This window comes from Amphiura filiformis, chromosome 17, assembly GCF_039555335.1.
Source record: "Amphiura filiformis chromosome 17, Afil_fr2py, whole genome shotgun sequence".
Classification (NCBI taxonomy): Eukaryota; Metazoa; Echinodermata; class Ophiuroidea; order Amphilepidida; family Amphiuridae; genus Amphiura; species Amphiura filiformis.
In genome coordinates, this window is record NC_092644.1 from 13,497,659 (window position 1) to 13,520,419 (window position 22,761).

Sequence of the window (22,761 nt, forward strand, 5' to 3'; positions counted from 1 at the left end):
GTCAACACCTGAATAACGTTATGTTAGATTATCTTCCTGTAAGTGTTCAAAAAATGTTTTTGAATGTTATGTTTTATACCGTTTATATATCCTTTACATAAACCGACATTTAAACGTTTTCTGACAACCTTTTCTAATCTTTTGGGAATGATGTCGAAAACGTTTTGTGTTTGCTGGGTAGTAAAGCCATAATTGACAATTTCCGTACCCTTAAACACCAACATGTACACTTAAACCCCAACTTGTGCCCTGTAATCCCAACATTATACTCTTAAACCTTTTAAAACCCAACCCAACATAAGTTCCTTTAAATGCCATTTGATGAACCCCGACATATAGGCCTACCTTGAACCCCAAATCCAACATGCATGTTTAAACCCCAACAACGTACTCCAACAGATACACCCTAGTTTAAATGATGTGGATTTACTCATCTAGTCAGGAATTTGTAAAGGACCCACTCCAAACAATAGCCTTAATTTTTTTATTCGCGAATGCAAAACTTTCACATGAACCTTGTACGAATGGATGGAACCACAAATAAAATCCCGGGATTCACATTTTCTTGTAATTGTGTAAAAAACAATATTTTTCATGCATTCATTAAATATTTCCTGGCAGGTATAATAAGAGAAATGTACCCAAAACGGTCACGTGTACACTTTAATAGACACGCTCTGTGTCTGGAAAATCAGTGGATTACCAATAATCGAATTACAAAAGATTACCCAAACTTCACAAAAAAGGCCCGATTTATTTTTGTCTATGAGCTTCTGTGAGGTTTTGTAAATAATTTGTAAATCAAAGACTTGAAACGAACCATGTTCTGTTTACTAGTTTTTACTCTACAAATCTATAATAATGTTATGATTATGTTTACCACTTGATCACCTTCCTTCATGTTGTAAGCTTGGGCTTGCTTTAAAACACCACATCATTGTTTCAGAGCAATATTGTTCAATTCTTTCCCTAGAGGGTTTTTAAACTTGGATGGGATGGCCGATAGTTTCAATATCTTATTAACAAACGAACAAACCTCATCAGGTTGATTATTTAAGACACTTATGCCTGTTCCTGTGTATAATTCTATATTGAAACCAAATGATCTTCGAATCTTTTGTACGTCTACTACTAATACCTAAACTACATGTAGTATTCAATTTAAACTGATATTGTCTCAAATAGTTCGTTTTGCAAAATCACGTGTATTATCGCAAAATAGTGTGTCTCGGAGTATACATGAGTATATCGTGTAAAAAAGGCCATGTGGTAGGGCTAATTTACAGTACTAGGTATATTTCTCCAGATGAAAGCTAAAGTTCATTGTGCAATACCTTAATTGTTGTCTTGTTATTTGCAACATCTATGGTAATAACTAATGATGATGATACAACCGTGCGTGTTTCTGTTACTTTTATATTCGTTCATAATAGCAAAACTCAAGTCTTATACCACTATAAACAACGCCCTCATAAGGGTGGTTTCCAGTAGCTTCGTCATCGTTGTCATCATCCTCCGTATCCCAATAGAAGTATTCACTTGTGGCTCGCATTCCATGAACCTGCAACAAAAGTAAAATAAAAGTGAGGTCAATCTTGAAAAAAAAAACCAGTCAGGCCAAAACAATCAAACAAACATACGATAAAATTGACGAATGCTGTTTACTCAACCTAAAAGTCAATTACGCTCTACGTTGGGTAAAATTTATTGATATTTTACCCGGTTAAAACGCAAGAAGGGCTCTTGATGAATACTACAACCAATGTCTAAACAATTTTTTGTCTCCTCTTTTAAGGTACAACATCTTATTTGGGTCTTATAGCGCTATCGGTGACCGAAGATGTACCGATGTCACTTTTTATCGTACCTTGAACATTTGTACAGTGCATTCGTTTTTTATTTAGATGAAAAAAAATAACACTTTACAACTGTTAACTATTATGCTTGCTACAATGTATTACATCTCCAAGGAAAGATGCTAAGAGTCATCGGTACCTAACCGGGCACCGATAATTCTATCGGACCAAATTGGATGTGGTGCCTAAGCTGCAGCTTAAAAGATGAAAATGAACATGAAGTCAGGAATATTTGTTTAATCTAGGTTACAAGTCTACCGGTGAAATAGCTACAGATTTATTGATTAGACATTGCTAGTTACCTGTTGACATTCGTTGTTGAATTTGAAAAGAAAGAAGCTCGTATCCATTGGCAGGTAAATAGGATTAGAAGTATACCCACTGGTTTGACAGCAAAATTCGATGCGAGTATCTATGTTGTAAACGCCATCAGGTAGTTCACCACTGTAACTGTTCGCATTGTCATCATCTTCATTATCCCAATAAACCGAGCCTTCTGTCATGCCTGATGAAATAAATACGGAAAGACTGAAACTCTTTTATCGTATTTGGTGGTAAAAGTACATCATGTAGTCTATTATACTAACGCCTGATTTTTTTTCCTTTAATGAGTATGACTAACATTTTCTTGTGCCTTACATCTTGAGAGGTCAAAATGACACAATTTTAACATTTGAGCAATAGAAGAAATATGTGGTCAAAGGTTATACATGGGTCAAATTTCAAAATAGCTCCGATTTGTTTTAAAGCTATACGAAAATATTCATTAGGTCACTAGCATTCAGAAAAATCATCTTGAGTTATTAGCGAAAAAGTCAAAGGTTAAAATGGGTCAAACATAGAAAATTGATTATCAGATTTTGATTAATATGTTCTCAAAATCTTCGTATTATTATATAATAATAGTTTTCACTGTGTTTGACATTTCGTTACCTAGGTTACGCGGAAATTTACGTCCATATCAATTGGCGGACTCAACGGACAGTAACCCCTTTTGCTATGTTACCATGGTAACAAGAAATTTTTCTGTATTTGACCCCTATGGAGCCAATATTTTAACCTTTAACCTTTTCAATAAGAACTTATTAGTCGTGGGTAGGTCAAACTATATTCATGGGGCACATAGGGAAGAGCCGCGTCCGAAATGCAAACATTACAAATTCAACTGTAAACAAGAAAATGTTAGTCATCAAGTTTATGATGCTTACCCGCAATTCTTAACAATATCAAATTCATATATCTGATAGGGAGAAGTTACTGAGCAGATTTCTATCTTATATTGACAATAGTGTATATCCTACCTAAATTCAGACCGTAAAAGAATTTAGGTATCAGTTATTTTCACCCCCAGTTGATCCTAAACAAAAACAGATATGTCATAATTAGAACCATGTAGCAGCCAATAGCTGCATTTTTACCTAAAATTTAAGACTCAATTTGTTGGTATTGGGCAAGAAATAAAGACACGATGATTTCAACCAAACGAGGTTTTAAATCAGAGCTAACAGGTACAGGTATTAGCTGCTGAAATTACATTTTGACATGATTCTTTGTTTAGGATATACAGGTGTGAACATAACTGGTACCTTAATTCTTTCGCGGTCTGTATGGATGGATTGGGGAGTCATACATACCTCTTGGTTACAGTGTCTCGATGCTTCGGACACCTCCATGCTAACCCATTCTGTCTATTTATTTGTGCATGCCTTCTTAATTGTGTTTGTAATATGTAATTTATATTTATTCTTTTTTAGCCGAATTTGTAAAATAAGAATAAAATCAATATACGAAGTGAATAAAGAACCACGCATAACTCTTCCGCGCAAGAATTCTTTTAAAAAAATGTTAAAAACGAAATGGTCGTCTAAAAGGAAACAACAATAACTATCTTGAATGTCAAAGTGTAAATAAAAGAATATAATCACCAGAAGGACAACTGCCTCCCTTTCGAAAGATACAATACTGTCCAGTCGGCCAGCTCTGGTCATCGGTATCCGCTATATCTACTGTCTTCATACAGAAATTTTGATACACATTAGTCGTGGTGTCGTATGGACCGCTCATATGGCACGGAGAAGACCATGCATTAAATGGATTATCGTCTTCGGTGTCATGATATCGATGTCCTGTTGCCCATTGGTTTGGACATCTAGTAGTTGGCTTGAGTAGACCGTATGTTCCCATTGGCCAGGTAATTGCTTGAGCTATAGATAAATTTGACATACATTATTGCTTCTACTAAAAAAAAAAAACAAAAAAAACACGATAGAATTGGCACATTTTTTGTCCCATCACATCATATCCTACTCGAGGGAAAGAATAATACCCCAACGACTGTGTGATTAATAGTCAAAATCTAAGTTAATCAGTTGTTATCAACAGCAGTAAATTGACAGAACCACACTGTTAACAATTGCTGTGTTTTTGTTACTCATGACATAACATTTTGTACACGAAGACTTTGTATTTATCAAGTCAACCTTCACATAATACTCACGGCATATTTGCGTATTGCAATCCTCCGAGTCGCTCGAAGATCCACTGCAAGCATTACTATCAGAACATGTCCTAGTTCTTGTTCCCCCATCACATGATTGACTACAAGGACCCCAGTCACTCCAGGCACTCCAGTAGGCTAAGTAAGGGAAACAGAAGGTTATATGTTTGTATGATTTGATGCCTTTTGTTAAAATGAGAGCGTAACGCAGTGGATAGGGTTCTTCTCGCTTCTAGTCCTAGTTCTCCAACCACATAGGCATCACTATCAGAACATGGCCTAGTTCTTGTTCCCCATCACATGATTGACTACAAGGACCCCAGTCACTCCAGTAGGCTAAGTAAGGAAAACAGAAGGTTATATGTTTGTATGATTTGATGCCTTTTGTTAAAAGGAGAGCGTAACGCAGTGGTTAGGGTTCTTCTCGCTTCTAGTCCTAGTTCTCCAACCACATAGGCATCACTATCAGAACATGTCCTAGTTCTTGTTCCCCCATCACATGATTGACTACAAGGACTCCAGGCACTCCAGTAGGCTAAGTAAGGGAAACAGAAGGTTATATGTTTGTATGATTTGATGCCTTTTGTTAAAAGGAGAGCGTAACGCAGTGGTTAGGGTTCTTCTCGCTTCTAGTCCTAGTTCTCCAACCACATAATTTATTGCAAGAGCTCCAGGCATTGAAGGCACAACAGTATGCTAAATAAAGTTAGGAAAACGGTATTAATATGATTTGATGCTTTTTGTTAAGATGCGAGTATGGTTTAGTGGTTAGAGTTCTCTCTTTTGGTGCACAATGTCCCTGGTTCGATTCCCGGCGGTGGAAAACTAGCTAAGATATTGAATTGAAAACACAAGGTGTGAATTTAATTGGCAACATCTGTCCAATTTTGATATTTTGAGATATAAGCACTTTAAAAAGTATTCTTAATGTGGCAGCAAAAGGATGCAGGAAGCTATAAACATTGCAAATGTATTTAGCAATGTTTTGGTACATGAATTTGCTCCGGATGATTATGAATTATTGATTATTGATTCTCCCATTAAATACAAAAACGATAGATTTCACACAACTTTCTGTCCATTATATTATAGCTTATAGAAAGTGTCACAATGTATGTGTTGGATTCATTTGTCTATATATTTATAAACTATAGATATTAACTCCCATTTTCCTATATAATAGCAAACTGTGGACATTAACTACAAAACTCGAACACAAAATTGACGTATTCCAAAGAACACTATTCAGACGAATATTAGCCAGCATAAAATAGGACAAAATGACAAATGCGGACCTATAAATAAACATAAATTCTGAATCACAGAAAAAGTCATTACTTAAAAGAAGGCGCCTATACTGGGTAAACCATCTAAACAGACTCCCAGAAGAAACCTCAGCACGCCAGACCTTAGTGGAATTCCAACGGAAAACTTGATGCCCTGTCACGCGACCAACGTTGGCGGCGCAAATGCAAAGATAGATAAACACAGAGATTCTGACCTAGACCAAAGCCCGGGACCAAAGACAGAAAAGCCTGGAGAGCAGTATTATTAGCAGGCTATTAGCGCGCGCAATAGTAAAAGCGTAGACTATGACAAAGACGACAGGGCTCATTATCAAGTCGACCTACAAGGTATACGCGCTGTTTTGAGCTTTGGGCCCTCAAATTTGCTACACGTAGCCACCTAAGATATTTTTTTTTAAAAAATAAACATTGTAGACCTAAAAAATCAATCATACTTCATCTTAAACGTGACACTCTATAGAGTATTTTTGTAGTAGTTTTAACGTCATATCTCATACAAAAATATACTTTGCAAGTGTTTCAAGTTTGTTCACGTTTCGAGAGCATGAAGATTTTTATTCAGAGGCCGTAAATTAACGATGCATTTCCCGATTTCGCTCTCGAGTCGGCTGCAGATTATAAAGAGGTCAATAAAATAATGTAGCTATTTAGTCTGTATACAGCTTGCTTTGGTTTCATTTATAAGCTTACCTATCGATAAAAATTCACACTGTTAACTATTGCTGTGTTTTTGTTACTCATGACATAATATTTTGTACACAAAGACTTTGTATTTATCAAATCAACCTTCACATAATACTCACGGCATATTTGCGTATTGCAATCCTCCGAGTCGCTCGAAGATCCACTGCAGGCATCACTATCAGAACATGTCCTACTTCTTGTTCCCCCATCACATGATTGACTACAAGGACCCCAGTCACTCCAGTAGGCTAAGTAAGGAAAACAGAAGGTTATATATGTTTGTATGATTTGATGCCTTTTGTTAAGAGGAGAGCGTAACGCAGTGGTTAGGGTTCTTCTCGCTTCTAGTCCTAGTTCTCCAACCACATAGGCATCACTATCAGAACATGTCCTAGTTCTTGTTCCCCCATCACATGATTGACTACAAGGACCCCAGTCACTCCAGTAGGCTAAGTAAGGAAAACAGAAGGTTATATGTTTGTATGATTTGATGCCTTTTGTTAAAAGGAGAGCGCAACGCAGTGGTTAGGGTTCTTCTCGCTTCTAGTCCTAGTTCTCCAACCACATAGGCATCACTATCAGAACATGTCCTAGTTCTTGTTCCCCCATCACATGATTGACTACAAGGACTCCAGTCACTCCAGTAGGCTAAGTAAGGAAAACAGAAGGTTATATGTTTGTATGATTTGATGCCTTTTGTTAAAAGGAGAGCGTAACGCAGTGGTTAGGGTTCTTCTCGCTTATAGTCCTAGTTCTCCAACCACATAATTTATTGCAAGAGCTCCAGGCATTGAAGGCACAACAGTATGCTAAATAAAGTTAGGAAAACGGTATTAATATGATTTGATGCTTTTTGTTAAGATGCGAGTATGGTTTAGTGGTTAGAGTTCTCTCTTTTGGTGCACAATGTCCCTGGTTCGATTCCCGGCGGTGGAAAACTAGATAAGATATTGAATTGAAAACACATGGTGTGAATTTAATTGGCAACATCTGTCCAATTTTGATATTTTGAGATATAAGCACTTTAAAAAGTTTTCTTAATGTGGCAGCAAAAGGATGCAGGAAGCTATAAACATTGCAAATGTATTTAGCAATGTTTTGGTACATGAATTTGCTCCGGATGATTATGAATTATTGATTATTGATTCTCCCATTAAATACAAAAACGATAGATTTCACACAACTTTCTGTCCATTATATTATAGCTTATAGAAAGTGTCACAATGTATGTGTTGGATTTATTTGTCTATATATTTATAAACTATAGATATTAACTCCCATTTTCCTATATAATAGCAAACTGTGGACATTAACTACAAAACTCGAACACAAAATTGATGTATTCCAAAGAACACTATTCAGACGAATATTAGCCAGCATAAAATTGGACAAAATGACAAATGCGGACCTATAAATAAACATAAATTCTGAATCACAGAAAAAGTCATTACTTAAAAGAAGGCGCCTATACTGGGTAAACCATCTAAACAGACTCCCAGAAGAAACCTCAGCACGCCAGACCTTAGTGGAATTCCAACGGAAAACTTGATGCCCTGTCACGCGACCAACGTTGGCGGCGCAAATGCAAAGATAGATAAACACAGAGATTCTGACCTAGACCAAAGCCCGGGACCAAAGACAGAAAAGCCTGGAGAGCAGTTTTATTAGCAGGCTATTAGCGCGCGCAATAGTAAAAGCGTAGACTATGACAAAGACGACAGGGCTCATTATCAAGTCGACCTACAAGGTATACGCGCTGTTTTGAGCTTTGGGCCCTCAAATTTGCTACACGTAGCCACCTATATTTTTTTCAAAAAATAAACATTGTAGACCTAAAAAATCAATCATACTTCATCTTAAACGTGACACTCTATAGAATATTTTTGTAGTAGTTTTAACGTCATATCTCATACAAAAATATACTTTGCAAGTGTTTCAAGTTTGTTCACATTTCGAGAGCATGAAGATTTTTATTCAGAGGCCGTAAATTAACGATGCATTTCCCGATTTCGCTCTCGAGTCGGCTGCAGATTATAAAGAGATCAATAAAATAATGTAGCTATTTAGTCTGTATACAGCTTGCTTTGATTTCATTTATAAGCTGTCCTATCGATAAAAATTCACACTGTTAACAATTGCTGTGTTTTTGTTACTCATGACATAATATTTTGTACACAAAGACTTTGTATTTATCAAATCAACCTTCACATAATACTCACGGCATATTTGCGTATTGCAATCCTCCGAGTCGCTCGAAGATCCACTGCAGGCATCACTATCAGAACATGTCCTAGTTCTTGTTCCCCCATCACATGATTGACTACAAGGACCCCAGTCACTCCAGTAGGCTAAGTAAGGAAAACAGAAGGTTATATATGTTTGTATGATTTGATGCCTTTTGTTAAGAGGAGAGCGTAACGCAGTGGTTAGGGTTCTTCTCGCTTCTAGTCCTAGTTCTCCAACCACATAGGCATCACTATCAGAACATGTCCTAGTTCTTGTTCCCCCATCACATGATTGACTACAAGGACCCCAGTCACTCCAGTAGGCTAAGTAAGGAAAACAGAAGGTTATATGTTTGTATGATTTGATGCCTTTTGTTAAAAGGAGAGCGCAACGCAGTGGTTAGGGTTCTTCTCGCTTCTAGTCCTAGTTCTCCAACCACATAGGCATCACTATCAGAACATGTCCTAGTTCTTGTTCCCCCATCACATGATTGACTACAAGGACTCCAGTCACTCCAGTAGGCTAAGTAAGGAAAACAGAAGGTTATATGTTTGTATGATTTGATGCCTTTTGTTAAAAGGAGAGCGTAACGCAGTGGTTAGGGTTCTTCTCGCTTATAGTCCTAGTTCTCCAACCACATAATTTATTGCAAGAGCTCCAGGCATTGAAGGCACAACAGTATGCTAAATAAAGTTAGGAAAACGGTATTAATATGATTTGATGCTTTTTGTTAAGATGCGAGTATGGTTTAGTGGTTAGAGTTCTCTCTTTTGGTGCACAATGTCCCTGGTTCGATTCCCGGCGGTGGAAAACTAGATAAGATATTGAATTGAAAACACATGGTGTGAATTTAATTGGCAACATCTGTCCAATTTTGATATTTTGAGATATAAGCACTTTAAAAAGTTTTCTTAATGTGGCAGCAAAAGGATGCAGGAAGCTATAAACATTGCAAATGTATTTAGCAATGTTTTGGTACATGAATTTGCTCCGGATGATTATGAATTATTGATTATTGATTCTCCCATTAAATACAAAAACGATAGATTTCACACAACTTTCTGTCCATTATATTATAGCTTATAGAAAGTGTCACAATGTATGTGTTGGATTTATTTGTCTATATATTTATAAACTATAGATATTAACTCCCATTTTCCTATATAATAGCAAACTGTGGACATTAACTACAAAACTCGAACACAAAATTGATGTATTCCAAAGAACACTATTCAGACGAATATTAGCCAGCATAAAATTGGACAAAATGACAAATGCGGACCTATAAATAAACATAAATTCTGAATCACAGAACAAAGTCATTACTTAAAAGAAGGCGCCTATACTGGGTAAACCATCTAAACAGACTCCCAGAAGAAACCTCAGCACGCCAGACCTTAGTGGAATTCCAACGGAAAACTTGATGCCCTGTCGCGCGACCAACGTTGGCTGCGCAAATGCAAAGAGAGATAAACACAGAGATTCTGACCTAGACCAAAGCCCGGGACCAAAGACAGATAAAAATTCCTTTAAAAAAGGAATGGGGCGCCCAATGTGAGCTGGACGGGATATGGTGAATTCCATGGTGATTAGATTTGGTATTATAATGATTTTTTTTTGTTTGTGTAGAAGATGATCAAATACGATCGAGAGAAATGCTTCATGGAATGAAGCTTTCGTGTCAATTTACGATTATGTGGGGTGGGAGTTCTGTTTTGGGGGGCTATTGTAGTGAGGATATTGCTTTGATATTGAATATTGTTGAATTTCGTTATGCAGGGCCTACATGTAGGGTATATGATGGATAGTATAGAATACACAAATAAGTAAGCGTCCCCCTTAGTCATCTATACACTCATTCTTGTCACATGACGAATTTCGACAAAGTCATGTAAACGTAATTTCGTTTCTCACCCGACCTCCGTCCAGAAACAATCCTGAAATGTTGAAAACCTGGGGTCGGCGCACTCATGCCAGTTTACCCTAAGGTATACTCTGTGTCTTTTGTAGCCAACCCTGTGGCTAAGAGAGGCTAGGAAATACTTAAACTAATACAAAAAAATCATACCCTCCTTTCATATCAAACAATTCCAAGAAATTGACAGGCCTGTTAAATCAAGGGTAAGATCGATCGTTATTCTTCATGAAACGGGCACAGCCCATTTTTATGTTATTAATTCTGCTAAAAATTAATTTATAAATAACAAAATTACGTCATAATTATGACTTTAAGTCGGCCATAGAACTCTATTTTAAATGGACAAAATAGCCATTGGGGTTTCTTTCACTTTACCTTGATAGGAACCCTTCTCAGCAGTTAGGCATATTACAATAAATATTATTTCATTCAGCATTTTGGGTAAACACTAACAAAATGACGTACGCCTAAATCGTACATTACCCGGGTGAACAACGGTGAACCATGAGTCAAAAGTCGCCTAATTGGGCTACCATATCGCGGGGTTGGCAACTATGGTTGCAAATACACTTCTGACCTTTAACACAGTCATGTCTTCCGAATTTATTCCTTTCTCTGCTGACCAGAATTGTTAATGTTGATTAATGTTTTTATCAGAGATAGTCACCACAAAGATACTGAGCTGTGTTCTAATATCTTTTGGTCACAATCAGTTAGCAGTCAAGCACATAAACCAATTAGTGATTTCATGATTGGTCAGTGGTTGTTTTGTTTGGTTTAAGGATTAGGTGTGCAAAGGTCACTATGGACCACAATGGCCTCATTCCAGTGGCATACTATCAATAACCTCAATTAAACAATCATAGTGCAAAATTTGACCTTAAGTTGCAGAGTATGAGTTTTTGTACTCACATTTTCAAAGGTCATTCAATGAATGCACAAATGTATTGGGGTTAAAGAACTGTGCCCTGATAGATGAGCATGTTGTAGATTCTTCACACTGTAAACAACTAGTTCATGTGCAAACATGTTCAAAACATACATAATTAGAATGGTCAAATGTCACCGTCTATCGGGTTCTAAGAGGAGGTAAACTGGTTTAAACCATACCTGACCATACAAAGGTCACGGTTTATTTGGTGTTTTTATAAGTCCATTAATTTTGTATTTTAAACAAAGAATATACGCACACCATTTTATCCCATGCATATCAGAAAACAATAATAAAATAAAATCCAAGCATATTGTGGTTTTATTTCTGAGCTGGGCATAATTTTAGCAAAACAATTGCGGAGTAAATCTAGCAAGAGTGAAATTAGAAGCTTTTCACAAAGTCAAGCCTATAGGTGCGCCCTCCGTAGAGGGCGCCCCCAAAAGCCTGGAGAGCAGTAATATTAGTAGGCTATTAGCGCGCGCAATAGTAAAAGCGTAGACTATGACAAAGACGACAAGGGCTCATTATCAAGTCGACCTATAAGGTTACGCGCTGTTTTGAGTTTTGGGGCCCTCAAATTTGCTACACGTAGCCACCTAAGATAATTATTTTCAAAAAATAAACATTGTAGACCTAACTAAAAAATCAATCATACTTCATCTTAAACGTGACACTCTATAGAGTATTTTTGTGGTGGTTTTAACGTCATATCTCATACAAAAATATACTTTGCAAGTGTTTCAATTTTGTTCACGTTTCGAGAGCATGAAGATTTTTTTCAGAGGCCGTAAATTAACAATGCATTTCCCGATTTCGCTCTCGAGTCGGCTGCAGATTATAAAGAGGTCAATAAAATAATGTAGCTATTTAGTCTGTATACAGCTTGCTTTGATTTCATTTATAAGCTTACCTATCGATAAAAATTCCCTGGAATCTGGTCACTTTGTTGTCATTTTTGCAATAATAATATTGTTTCCGTGTATGATTTTATCACCATATTATTCATAGCTACATTATTTGTATGCTATCTTCTGTAACCACACGTGGTATTTTAATGGTATAAGAATAGACGAAAAATGAAATATCTGGGATTTAGCGATTCTGCGCCATAATTTTTTACGAATTTGAATTGTCAATTTATAGCCAGTTACATAAGCAAAATCGTTTATCTGTCAATCTATTGACTGCACAATGGACAAAATTGACTGTTTTGCTGCAAAAGTTATAAAAATTTTTATAAATATTTTCCCTCTAAATAGAAGCACGGATGTTAAATTCATGACACCACGCGTACTTATTTATTTTCACTACGAATCGGGTTGACCCGAGTTGACTCAGGTCAACCCGATTCGACCAAATTCCAATTTGCCCAATTCTCATTTGCCCCTATTGAAAACAGCTGTCTGTTTTTTTCTGACGTTTTCTTCCTTTCTCTATCTTCCTCATTGAAGGAAATTAGATAAAGCAATAAATAAATAAAACAATACAATAGGAAAAATACATTAAAATAATTTCAAAATTTTCAATCAAATAGGTCTAATAGCTAAATAATTGTGGCAATTCATAAATACTTTGGTACGGGGTAGGAAAATTACATGTTGGCCCCGTATCTGGTAGGCCTATACTTGCTCGTCAAAAAACAACTGACCCCAATTATGGAAGATTTAAAAAAAATCAAACCCCTCCTGTAAAAGATCAAATATATAACCCCTATACGCTGCTGTTGACCATTTGAACGGATCCCAAAACGGGGGAGTAGAGAGGGGTAAAGGGGCGAGTCTGGATGGTCGGAGGCCAGCCCGTAAAAAGTAAAGAAACGAAAACCTCAAGCTTTAAAACAAAAGAAATGGACATTTATGTAGCCCGTAAAAAAGAAAAAAAATTAAAGAGGAGATAACAGGGGCCTACGTTCAACATAGGCCCCCTTTTTCGGACCCACTCTTATAATAGGTTATAAAAAGGTCTATCTTAGTGTTTGCTTTAGACGGGCCTGGGTCTATAAGATTGGCATATCTTTTTAATTTTTTTACGAATTCCCCACTCATTCGATGAGAGGGGCAGTGGTTCATCATTAAACATTCATATACACACTCACTATATATAACAGTGCGCGCGTGATTGGTTATTTTTTGTTATTATTTTTAAGCAATAAGAATCACAAAATGTCTTGGTAACCTCCTAGCAAACACAAAAATGTTTCAAAACGTTTTAAACATGTTATATTTTGGGTTTGGTTTAGATAAAAACGTTTTAATAACATTTCAATGTTATTAAAACGTTTTAATGTTATTATTTTAAAGCGCATCCATGACATTTATATAACCCGACATTTAAAAATGTCGGGTTATATAGAGGTCATGGAAACGCTTTAAAACATTTTGTATGAAAACACACTACAACAATATTTTTAAAATGTTTTCAAAATGTTATTGTAAAATTTTTTTGCAAACATTTTTGCCAAATATTTTGTCAACAATTAAATAACATTATTATGATTATGTTTGAATATTTGCAGCAAGTTATCAACAAATGAAGGACTCTTCTAACGTGTGTTCAACAAACATGGCATCAGAACCGCCTTCAAACCATATCAGACCCTTAGGGCGAATTTCTCGACGGGTGGCTTAGCAATTGGCTTGTCTAGCCTCAAGGCTTAAGAGGTCGTAAGACCAGGCTTAACTGAAAACGTATTTCCCGAAGCACGGCTACCATAGCCTCGAGGCTTCGTTAGCCCGTGGGCCAGGCTTGTAGGATTAGCCCCAGGCTTCAGTAAAATTTGCATTTCTCGAAATCAGTCTTCTGTAGCCGTAGTCTACGCAAGCCTGTTAGACCAGGCTTACAGCGGCTTTTCTTGGCCCTGCCTCAGAGCAGGTCTTAGGTCGTAAGCCTTGGTCTATTTCAATTTACAAATTATTTAAATTGTAACGCAAAGTTTATCTTTCATATTTTGATGGTCTTTCAATTAACATGAGTAAGCAGTCGCGTAACTAGGGGGGCAGGGAGCTCTTGCCCCCCCCTCCATGAGAGTTATTAATTAATTATTTGGTCATTTTTGGTCACTCAATTTTTAAGGTTAAATAAATTGCATTTATCCCACCTTTGTACCATTGGCCTATATATGTCACCAGCTTTAATACCTTAAATATGGCATTTGTACCATAATTTTTTTTCAATCCCACCTCCCCCCCCCCCATGTCAAAAAGAAATCTACGCCAATGTTCCGGGGACACATTCCAAGCAGATCCCATAACTCCTCAGACCCACTCCACCCCTTACAAACCCAAACAGCATGAACGATGCCTGCCCCTCATTTATTATGTTTGCCCCCGCTTCCCCCACCTCAACCCCAAATGAAAATGTCTAGTTACGCCACTGTGGGTAAGTAATTGTTCGATTTAGTTGAACATTTCAGCATTTTATTTTAGTGTTCATTTGAGTTAGTTGATTTTTTTTTAAGTAGCTGTTGCTATCATAAGACCTACTCATTTTGAATGATGGTTTATATATAACGAATATAATTTTTTTTTAATCTTTCTTCATCATCATGATCATCATGATCATGATCATCATCATCATCATCATCATCATCATCATCATCATCATCATCATCATCATCATCATCATCATCATCATATGATGATATGATACCACCTGTCCCTATCCAAGCCTTAATAGTTTGATACTCGTACTTTTCATAAGTAGGCCTATTACAATATTATTTTGGAGTCCCTATATTATACCAGGTTGGACATCAATTTAATACAATAGAAGAAGGACAAAATTGGTAAAGATATAGTAAATATTTGACCGAAACAATAATACATATATATGTACATGCAGTATTAAAACTGAATTTACGGATAAGATGCATATAATATTGCTATATCTTCTACTTAATTAATTATAAAATTGTACCAACAGATAACTTCATGTGAGATCTCAGAAGACTACTGATATCAGCAGTATATAGCACGTTGGTTGCTTTCCTTTTTAGGGGAATCACAGATTCCTTTCCATTAGGCTTACAGTTTTACCCTTTTTTTTTTTGCAAAGAAAGAATCACGAGTATAAAGCATAGACATACCATTCATACAAGTTGGACTCATAAAAAGTCAAGTGGAAATAAAATAATACATAAAAGACACAAAAACAGACACAATATTCTTGCATCAAGTTGTGTACGGTGTAAGCCCAAGCACAAGACCGCGGGTCCAGGCTAGTGTTTGCGCCGGGAACATTGCGATAATGAGACGGCAACCTTGTTAGTACGGTAAACCGTGAGGACCACAGCTTATGTACATCTACCTCCAACAGCCTATACAATTAAGTCGCTGGTTGAAAGGGACGAGGTTGTCAAGCGTTAAGCCTACAAGGCCACTAAGACTAGGTTGAATTTGCGTTGAGGAAATCCGGCTAGAGTTAAGACTCGGGCTTCGAGAGCGGGCTAGGCTTAGTAGCCTCAAGGCCACCTTAAGACTACGGCTTAATAAGACTCCTGTCGGGAAACTCGCCCTTAGAGACTTTTTGGTCCATTCAAAAGACAAACGGGGAGTCTTACAAAGGCGAAACATCAAGACTTTTCTGCATCAGACTCAACATGCTCAACGAACACAAAACAAAAGCTGAAAAGGCTTCCAAGAAAGTCTTACATAGACGAAACATCAAGACTTTTCTGCATCAGACCCAAAGAACACAAAACAGAAGCTGAAAAGGTTTCCAAGAAAGCCTTTACCCGTTCTCAGAGACAGGTCTCCATTACAGGGGAGGATAACAAATCAGCAATAACGGACCACGTCTCTGAGGAAAACCATGTTATTGGATGTGATAAATCAGAAATCAAAGACAGAGAACAGAACAGAAAGAAGATATATATCAAAGAAGCCATCTGGATAAGGAAGAGGTGGGCCAAAACACTCAACAGAGACGAAGGGAACTACTTTCTTCCGCAAATATATGACAAAATCTTAAAACCAATAACGCCACCAATGTCAGCTCCAGCAGGCAGCAGCCGTCGAGGTGCAAGGATTGGTCATTCAATTTGAGAAAGTACTAAGTTAGCACGAAAGTACTATTGATGCAGGTATGTAACATCAAAATTTGCATTTGTTCTAAGAATTTGTAATTTAATGTCTCTAGCAATGTTTTGTCACGATTATTGATTATTGACTCTGCAATTGAAGAAATCCCAGGACGCCAAGCCCTAGCTGAATTCAAACGGTTTATTAGATGGCGAAGGAGGAAATTCCCCTATAAACAGGGGCGTAGCCAGGTTTTATTTTTGGAAGCTGATTTTGAAAAATGGGACCTTTTTGGACCTTTTCTCAAATTTTGGACTTTTTTGACCAAGAAAGTATAAAGAACCTGAATTTTGGATCTTGTTTGACAGAAAAAGCATAAAAAACATGTTTTTTTCCTCGCTACGCTCGCAAATTGGACCTTTTTGGCCTTTGGTGATTTTTTTTTTGGGAGGAGGCTATCCCTGCCTACACCCCTGCCTCCAACACCCCCTCCCCGCAAGCTTGTTGCCGCTGGTTGATCACCAAGAATTTACATCGCCAACGTGCAGTGACTTTTTTCATCTAAAATAGCCCCTGGCTGTCGGGCGACCAAAACCAACATTAGTGATCCAAATACAAAGAGAGGTAAACACATTGACATAAAAGCCTAGTGAGCAGTAGTAGATGCAATGGCAACATACCCGGAAAGCGTAGATGACGAGGACGACATGTAATAGTTATTCTACGAGTGGCCTTCAGGCCAGGAGTGGAATAAGTTACTTGTACCAGGGCAGAGTGAGACATGGCAAAAGAGACCACTGTCTGACCAACACATGTTATTTATTACACTAAATGCTGTATGTTGACAATCTATGTTTACAAACATGCTGAGGTCATGGTTGTGTCCTAAAAGTATACACTTACATGGAACCCTTGTTGTGAGGTTACATAATGTTGTCTGGAAAATTTTAATTGAAAAAAAGGACCACTCTCTGGGCACACCTGTTATGAGGATGGTACAAGTAGTCTACCATGTCATGTGTTATGTCTGGAGCAGGACATCTCTTTGGGTGGGTCTGTTTACTTTTTGAAGTATATACTAGAGGGTGGGACAAGTAATCTCCCATGTGACTAGTTATGTCTGGAGTGGGACATGGGAGTGGTACATGGGTTTTGACTCCACTCTAGACAGAGTGGTACTAGGCAGTAAAATCACCAAGTATGGTACAAAACTCATTATCCTATTATCAACCTTTATAATACTCACAGCATATTTGTGTATTGCAATCCTCTGATTCGCTCGAAGATCCACTGCAAGCACCGCTATCAGAACATATCCTGGTTCTAGTCCTAGTTGTAGGGGTTTTACCAAAACTTCGCCCTGACGAACGAACTCTTGGCCTATAGTATTTGAGACAGATCGATCCCTACTTTGCAGAATGTAACCTGGGATTCGTTGAACATACGCACCAAACACAGTTTTCACTTACAAACCAATTCTTTAATATCTCTTTAATACTCGTTGGTACTTCACAATACTGTACGATATCTATTTAGTCTGATTTTAGTGATTTTGTGTATTCAGTGGTAGAACAAATTGTAATTACCACGGGTAACTTTCCGCCATTTTGTCTGTCTGATTGTTTACACGACTTCTGCGCAAGTCCAGAGTTGAGCTAAATTTAGATCGCTTACTGAATTAAGGGCGCACCTCACATAAATGCTTAAAAGCCTAAATTGGCACCAACATTCCGGCCCCTAATTGAACGCTGCGCTTTCAATTACTCCTAAATTGACTGACAACAATTGAGTGCCCAATTTTGAAACGGACACCTTGTAAATTCACTCCAAAATATCAAACTATGTGAAACGAAGTGACCAAAACTATAATGTGATCTGGCGGATTACTAAATATAACGCAAACATGTTTTGACAACACTTCATGTAAATAGCAAACATCTGTATGCAGGTGAATGCACAATAAAGAAACCTTTCATGAAGATTAACTCTGCTATGTGTCAAGTTGTCCTTCTTTCATAGACTGTTCTGGTTCTTTAAAGACCAGTGAGTAGCATTGCTACTTTGAAAGCTGCATTGTAAGCAGTTATACTATATAGTGTCCTTTCACAGTTCATCTGATGATGTCAAAATCATCCAACTCTATAACTTGGTCCTTTGAGCAGGTTTAAATTTAAAACTTGAACAATTGAAAAATACCTTAAGGCTAAATATAGCCAAACCTCAAAAGCACAATATTTGGTGCAAATTGTTGACTTTACTTATTTGTAAACAAAGCACTTCACCATGTGATCTGGTAAATACTCAAAAACAATGACCAAAACAAGAACAGTGCCAAATGCACTGAGCAATTGGGATGAAACAATTGGCAGGGCAAACAAGAGCCCAGCAAATATACCAAGTCACATGGAGAAGCTGTATGTAAATATACATGTAAATTAAACTTTACTCAAGCCTCAAGTGCACATGGGAAATGTTATAAACCTAAAGAAGCACTTCTAATCTAATGAGGCAATAACGAGCATTACCAACATGATCTGTTAATTATAATCATGCTAATCCAATAAATGATGAATAAAAATGATCTAGTTCAAAGACCGGAGTAAACCAGAATATGAAGCTAGATTTCTAAAATCCTGATTGTTCTGATAAAGATACTTCATGGTGTGATTCAGTAAACTTTCCACAGAAATTAAATGAAACACTTCACAAACAAAAACAGTGCAAAATGCACAGAAGATTTGACAATTAATTTTGCCTGAAATGAAACCCAAATGTTTACCATATCACACTGCGAAGCTCAATTTAAACCAAAAAAGATTATTTATTTGAACTCTAATTGAATTGTCCAAATTTGGACTAATTTAAACTCAAAAATTTCTCAGGCTGATATTTAAAGCTGTCTTTATACAACTTGTTTGTAGATTTCTAAGGTCCATCCAAGTGTTCAATACATGCAAACAGTTCAATCTGTTGACTGGAGCACTGTGTGAATTTTACTACGCGTGCTGACTTGTGATGTGTGGCAATTTTGAAAGTAGCAGGCTCAATCCAATGGGCCATAAAAACCAAATTTCACAGGAATTATGCTGGTTCTAAGATGATGCATTTACTGTCACTCATTTCCAAAGTTTGTAACCTGCCATTCAAGCAAATGTCCAATCAGTGGCTATGTACATGTTATCATGTACCTGTAGTTCACATTAAGCTGCTGAAATTGTCCACGATCTCAATTTTAAGTGACTTATTGCAAAGTAAAATGAAATATGATATGCTATGCCAAGGGCAAATGAAATATGACAAAAAGGCCTAACTCAGAACAAACAAATCCCTTTTGACATCCTAAGGAAACCCAACAAGGGCGGCTGCATATCAGGATTTCACTTCACCTGGCAAATTATCATTTTACCACATTTGTCAGCGTTTTCACAGTGCAAATCCTCGGTGCTGGAAACTTCCTCAGTGGTTATAAATAAAAGTTTGAAGTTCACTTTGCTCACCACAACAGTCAACATGGTAGACTGCTGTCTGCAAACCTGCACCATGTTGATCAGCAGTCGAAACTTCCATGGCTCCAACATCTGCACGTCTTCATGGTTCTCGTAGTTCACACTGGTAGGTTCACACTCACCCCACACTGGTAGGTTCACACTGGTAGGTTCACATTGGTAGGTTCACACTCACCCCACACTGGTAGGTATCTGGTACAGGTAGTGTCTGCATGCTCTCACACTGGTATCTTATCACAATAATGACTGGATGGCTGGATGGGCTCAAGGCCCTTAAAGTCAGTGTTGTTTTTCGTCTGACTTGGGGTTTCCAGTACCCCCATCAACTAAAAGTAAACTTCCAGTTGGTGTCCCAGATTAGGCGCCGGGGGCTCGCCGTGTCTTTTTAGTTCATGTCCTTGGGCCCTTGCACTGGGCCATCTTGCTCAAGCAATACACAAAGTTTTGTGACTGGTCTCACAAGTTCTGTGGTTTGTGTCTTGATCTTGGCGCTGCGGACTAGTCCATTCTTGTCAGGGTATGTTTCCTGAATGCGGCCTAAGGTCCATGATTTGCGTGGTGCCTGGTTGTCTACGATTAACACTATATCTCCTGGTTGTATATTTCTTTCGGGACACAACCACTTCTGGCGCCTCTGCAAATCCACCAAATACTCCTTCGACCATCTCTTCCAAAAGATGTCGGCTAAATATTGCATCTGTCTCCACCGCTTTCTTGAATATAGGTCTTTCTGGGTGAAAACACCAGGTGGAGGAGCACTTAGGCTACTTGGTCTAAGAAGCAATAGGTCATTGGGCGTTAGCGCATTCAGATCTTTGGGGTCATCTGATACATTGGTAAGTGGCCTACTGTTGATGGTGGATTCTACCTCACACATCAATGTTCTCAGTTGTTCGTCGTCTCGGCACTCTCTCATATGCTGTTCATTCAACATAGCTTGCAAGATCTTGCGAATAGTGCGTATCTGCCTCTCCCAGATTCCACCGAAGTGCGAAGCTGCTGGAGGATTGAACTTCCACTTGATACCCCTACTCGCAGTAAATGCCATAATTTCTTCTTGATTCCATTCTGTTAGTGCATTTTTCAGTTCTGTGTTGGCACCAACTAAGTTTGACCCATTGTCTGAAATCAACTCCTTGACTTGACCTCGTCGAGCAATGAAACGCCTTAATGCATTTATACAAGAGCTAGTGTCCATATTTTCGGCTATTTCTATGTGTACCGCTCGAGACGACATGCATGTGAATACCACACCGTAGCGCTTTTTAATTGAGCGTCCTTGCTTTATGTTGAACGGGCCAAAGTAATCAAGTCCCGTGCATGTGAAAGCTGGTTCTTCTGGCTGAAGACGACTGGCCGGCAGATCTGCCATTTTCTGTGTGACGGCGCGGGTTTGGTATTTGCGGCATGTAACACACCGCTTCACTAATTTCCTCACTGCTGCGCTGGCATTGATTACCCAGAATCTCTGCCTCAGTTCCGCTAAAACGTGGTTTCTCCCCTGATGGTTGACATGTTCGTGAATGTGCCTTATAATCAGGTTTGAAACATGGTGATTCTTTGGCAGAATCATAGGATGCTTCACATGATCTGGCATAGGAGCGTTGCGGAGTCTTCCGCCAACTCGTAATATCCCATCAATTATCATAGGATCCAGGTTGTCTAAGGAACCCACTTTCTGTCTCTTCTTAGCCGCGATCTTCTGATCTGGCGTAGCTTTCAGAGCACTGATCTCCTTAGCAAATGCATCTTGCTGGATATAGCGAACAATTGCTTCCTCTGCTTCCTGGAGATTCTCCGCCGACAGGTGGGACTCTCGAGTTAGTTCCAAGAGTTGTCTAGGTTGGGTTTCTTCTTTGTCACATTTGGCAGCTGCATTGTTTTTCTTTTTAGCCTTTTGCAGCAGCATTCTTCTGAGTCTCAGTAGGTATGCGACCGCTCTCTTCAAGGAATTCCACTTGGAATAATGTCGCAGTAGTTTGTCGATAGGATCTTCATGTTCCTCTACTTGAATGGCGTTAACGGATGCCTTGACTTCTGGATCGTTATCCAGTTGGTTCTCATCACTGTTACATGGTTGACTTGGCTGTTCAGTCTTCTTGCTAAGACAATTTTTTACTGTTTGACCCCGCGAGCATTCATCAGCCGGGTTCCGTGCCGTATCAACATGTTGCCATTGTGAGGGTGAAGAACCTTCTCTTATGGCTCTGTTATATTCTTCCCCGACCTGTGGTTTTCTTTGGAATTTTCTCTTCAGGTGTGAGATCCTGCTTTCTGCCATTGGCTTGTTGCTTGGGACTGTAACTTCCTGGTACCTAAGTGGCAGCTTCATCTGACAGTTGCCTTCCTTTAAATGAATCGACTTCACCACCATGTTGTCACCTGTTGACTTTTGCGGTCTGTCTTCTTTTGTCCACTCATTAATATCATGGTTGTACGGATCGGCCAACTCATTATGCAAGTCCTCAACAGAGATTCTATGTACAGAAGCCATACTTGTTGTTGTCGATGTGGATCTTGACTTTGTAAGCCCATGTATCTCCCAGCCTAATGCTGATCTACATGCGTATGGACCGTTGTGTTGACTCTGGATGACTTCCAGTGGTTCCAATGCTCTTGGGACATTATTCCCAATGAGCAGGTCGACTCTTTGCCCTTTCTGCAACTCGGGTACTGTTATTTCTTGCAAATATGGCCATGGAGTCAGATCTTCTTTGGAGACCATATCTTCCACCTTGACTGGTATGGAGTCCTGGGTGTAAACAACAGGTAATTCAATGTTGATTTTACCATCAGCATCTGTTACTTCCAAACC

The 22,761-nt window shown here is 38.2% G+C and overlaps 1 protein-coding gene across 1 annotated transcript; it reads right to left on the bottom strand.

The window, feature by feature from the left end:
• Window positions 1-1,287: 1,287 nt before the first annotated feature.
• On the bottom strand, window positions 1,288-19,982 carry LOC140136980 (uncharacterized). Its single transcript, XM_072158642.1, has 7 exons — window positions 19,847-19,982; window positions 8,564-8,893; window positions 6,464-6,793; window positions 4,354-4,491; window positions 3,782-4,060; window positions 2,159-2,361; window positions 1,288-1,561 (listed from the first exon to the last, which is right to left on the bottom strand). Exons 1-7 carry the CDS (start codon window positions 19,980-19,982, stop codon window positions 1,415-1,417), a joined length of 1,563 nt encoding a protein of 520 aa, XP_072014743.1. The 3' UTR covers window positions 1,288-1,414.
• Window positions 19,983-22,761: the final 2,779 nt, after the last annotated feature.

Excerpts from the sequence above, each read along its gene's own strand:
- LOC140136980 (XM_072158642.1), bottom strand. The coding sequence starts at position 19,982 with ATGGTGCAGGTTTGCAGACAGCAGTCTACCATGTTGACTGTTGTGGTG. Across the intron at positions 8,894-19,846 it reads TGAAAACGCTGACAAATGTG|CCTACTGGAGTGACTGGGGT; the intron begins GTAAAATGATAA and ends TTCCTTACTTAG. Across the intron at positions 4,061-4,353 it reads TTGCAATACGCAAATATGCC|CTCAAGCAATTACCTGGCCA; the intron begins GTGAGTATTATG and ends ATTTATCTATAG.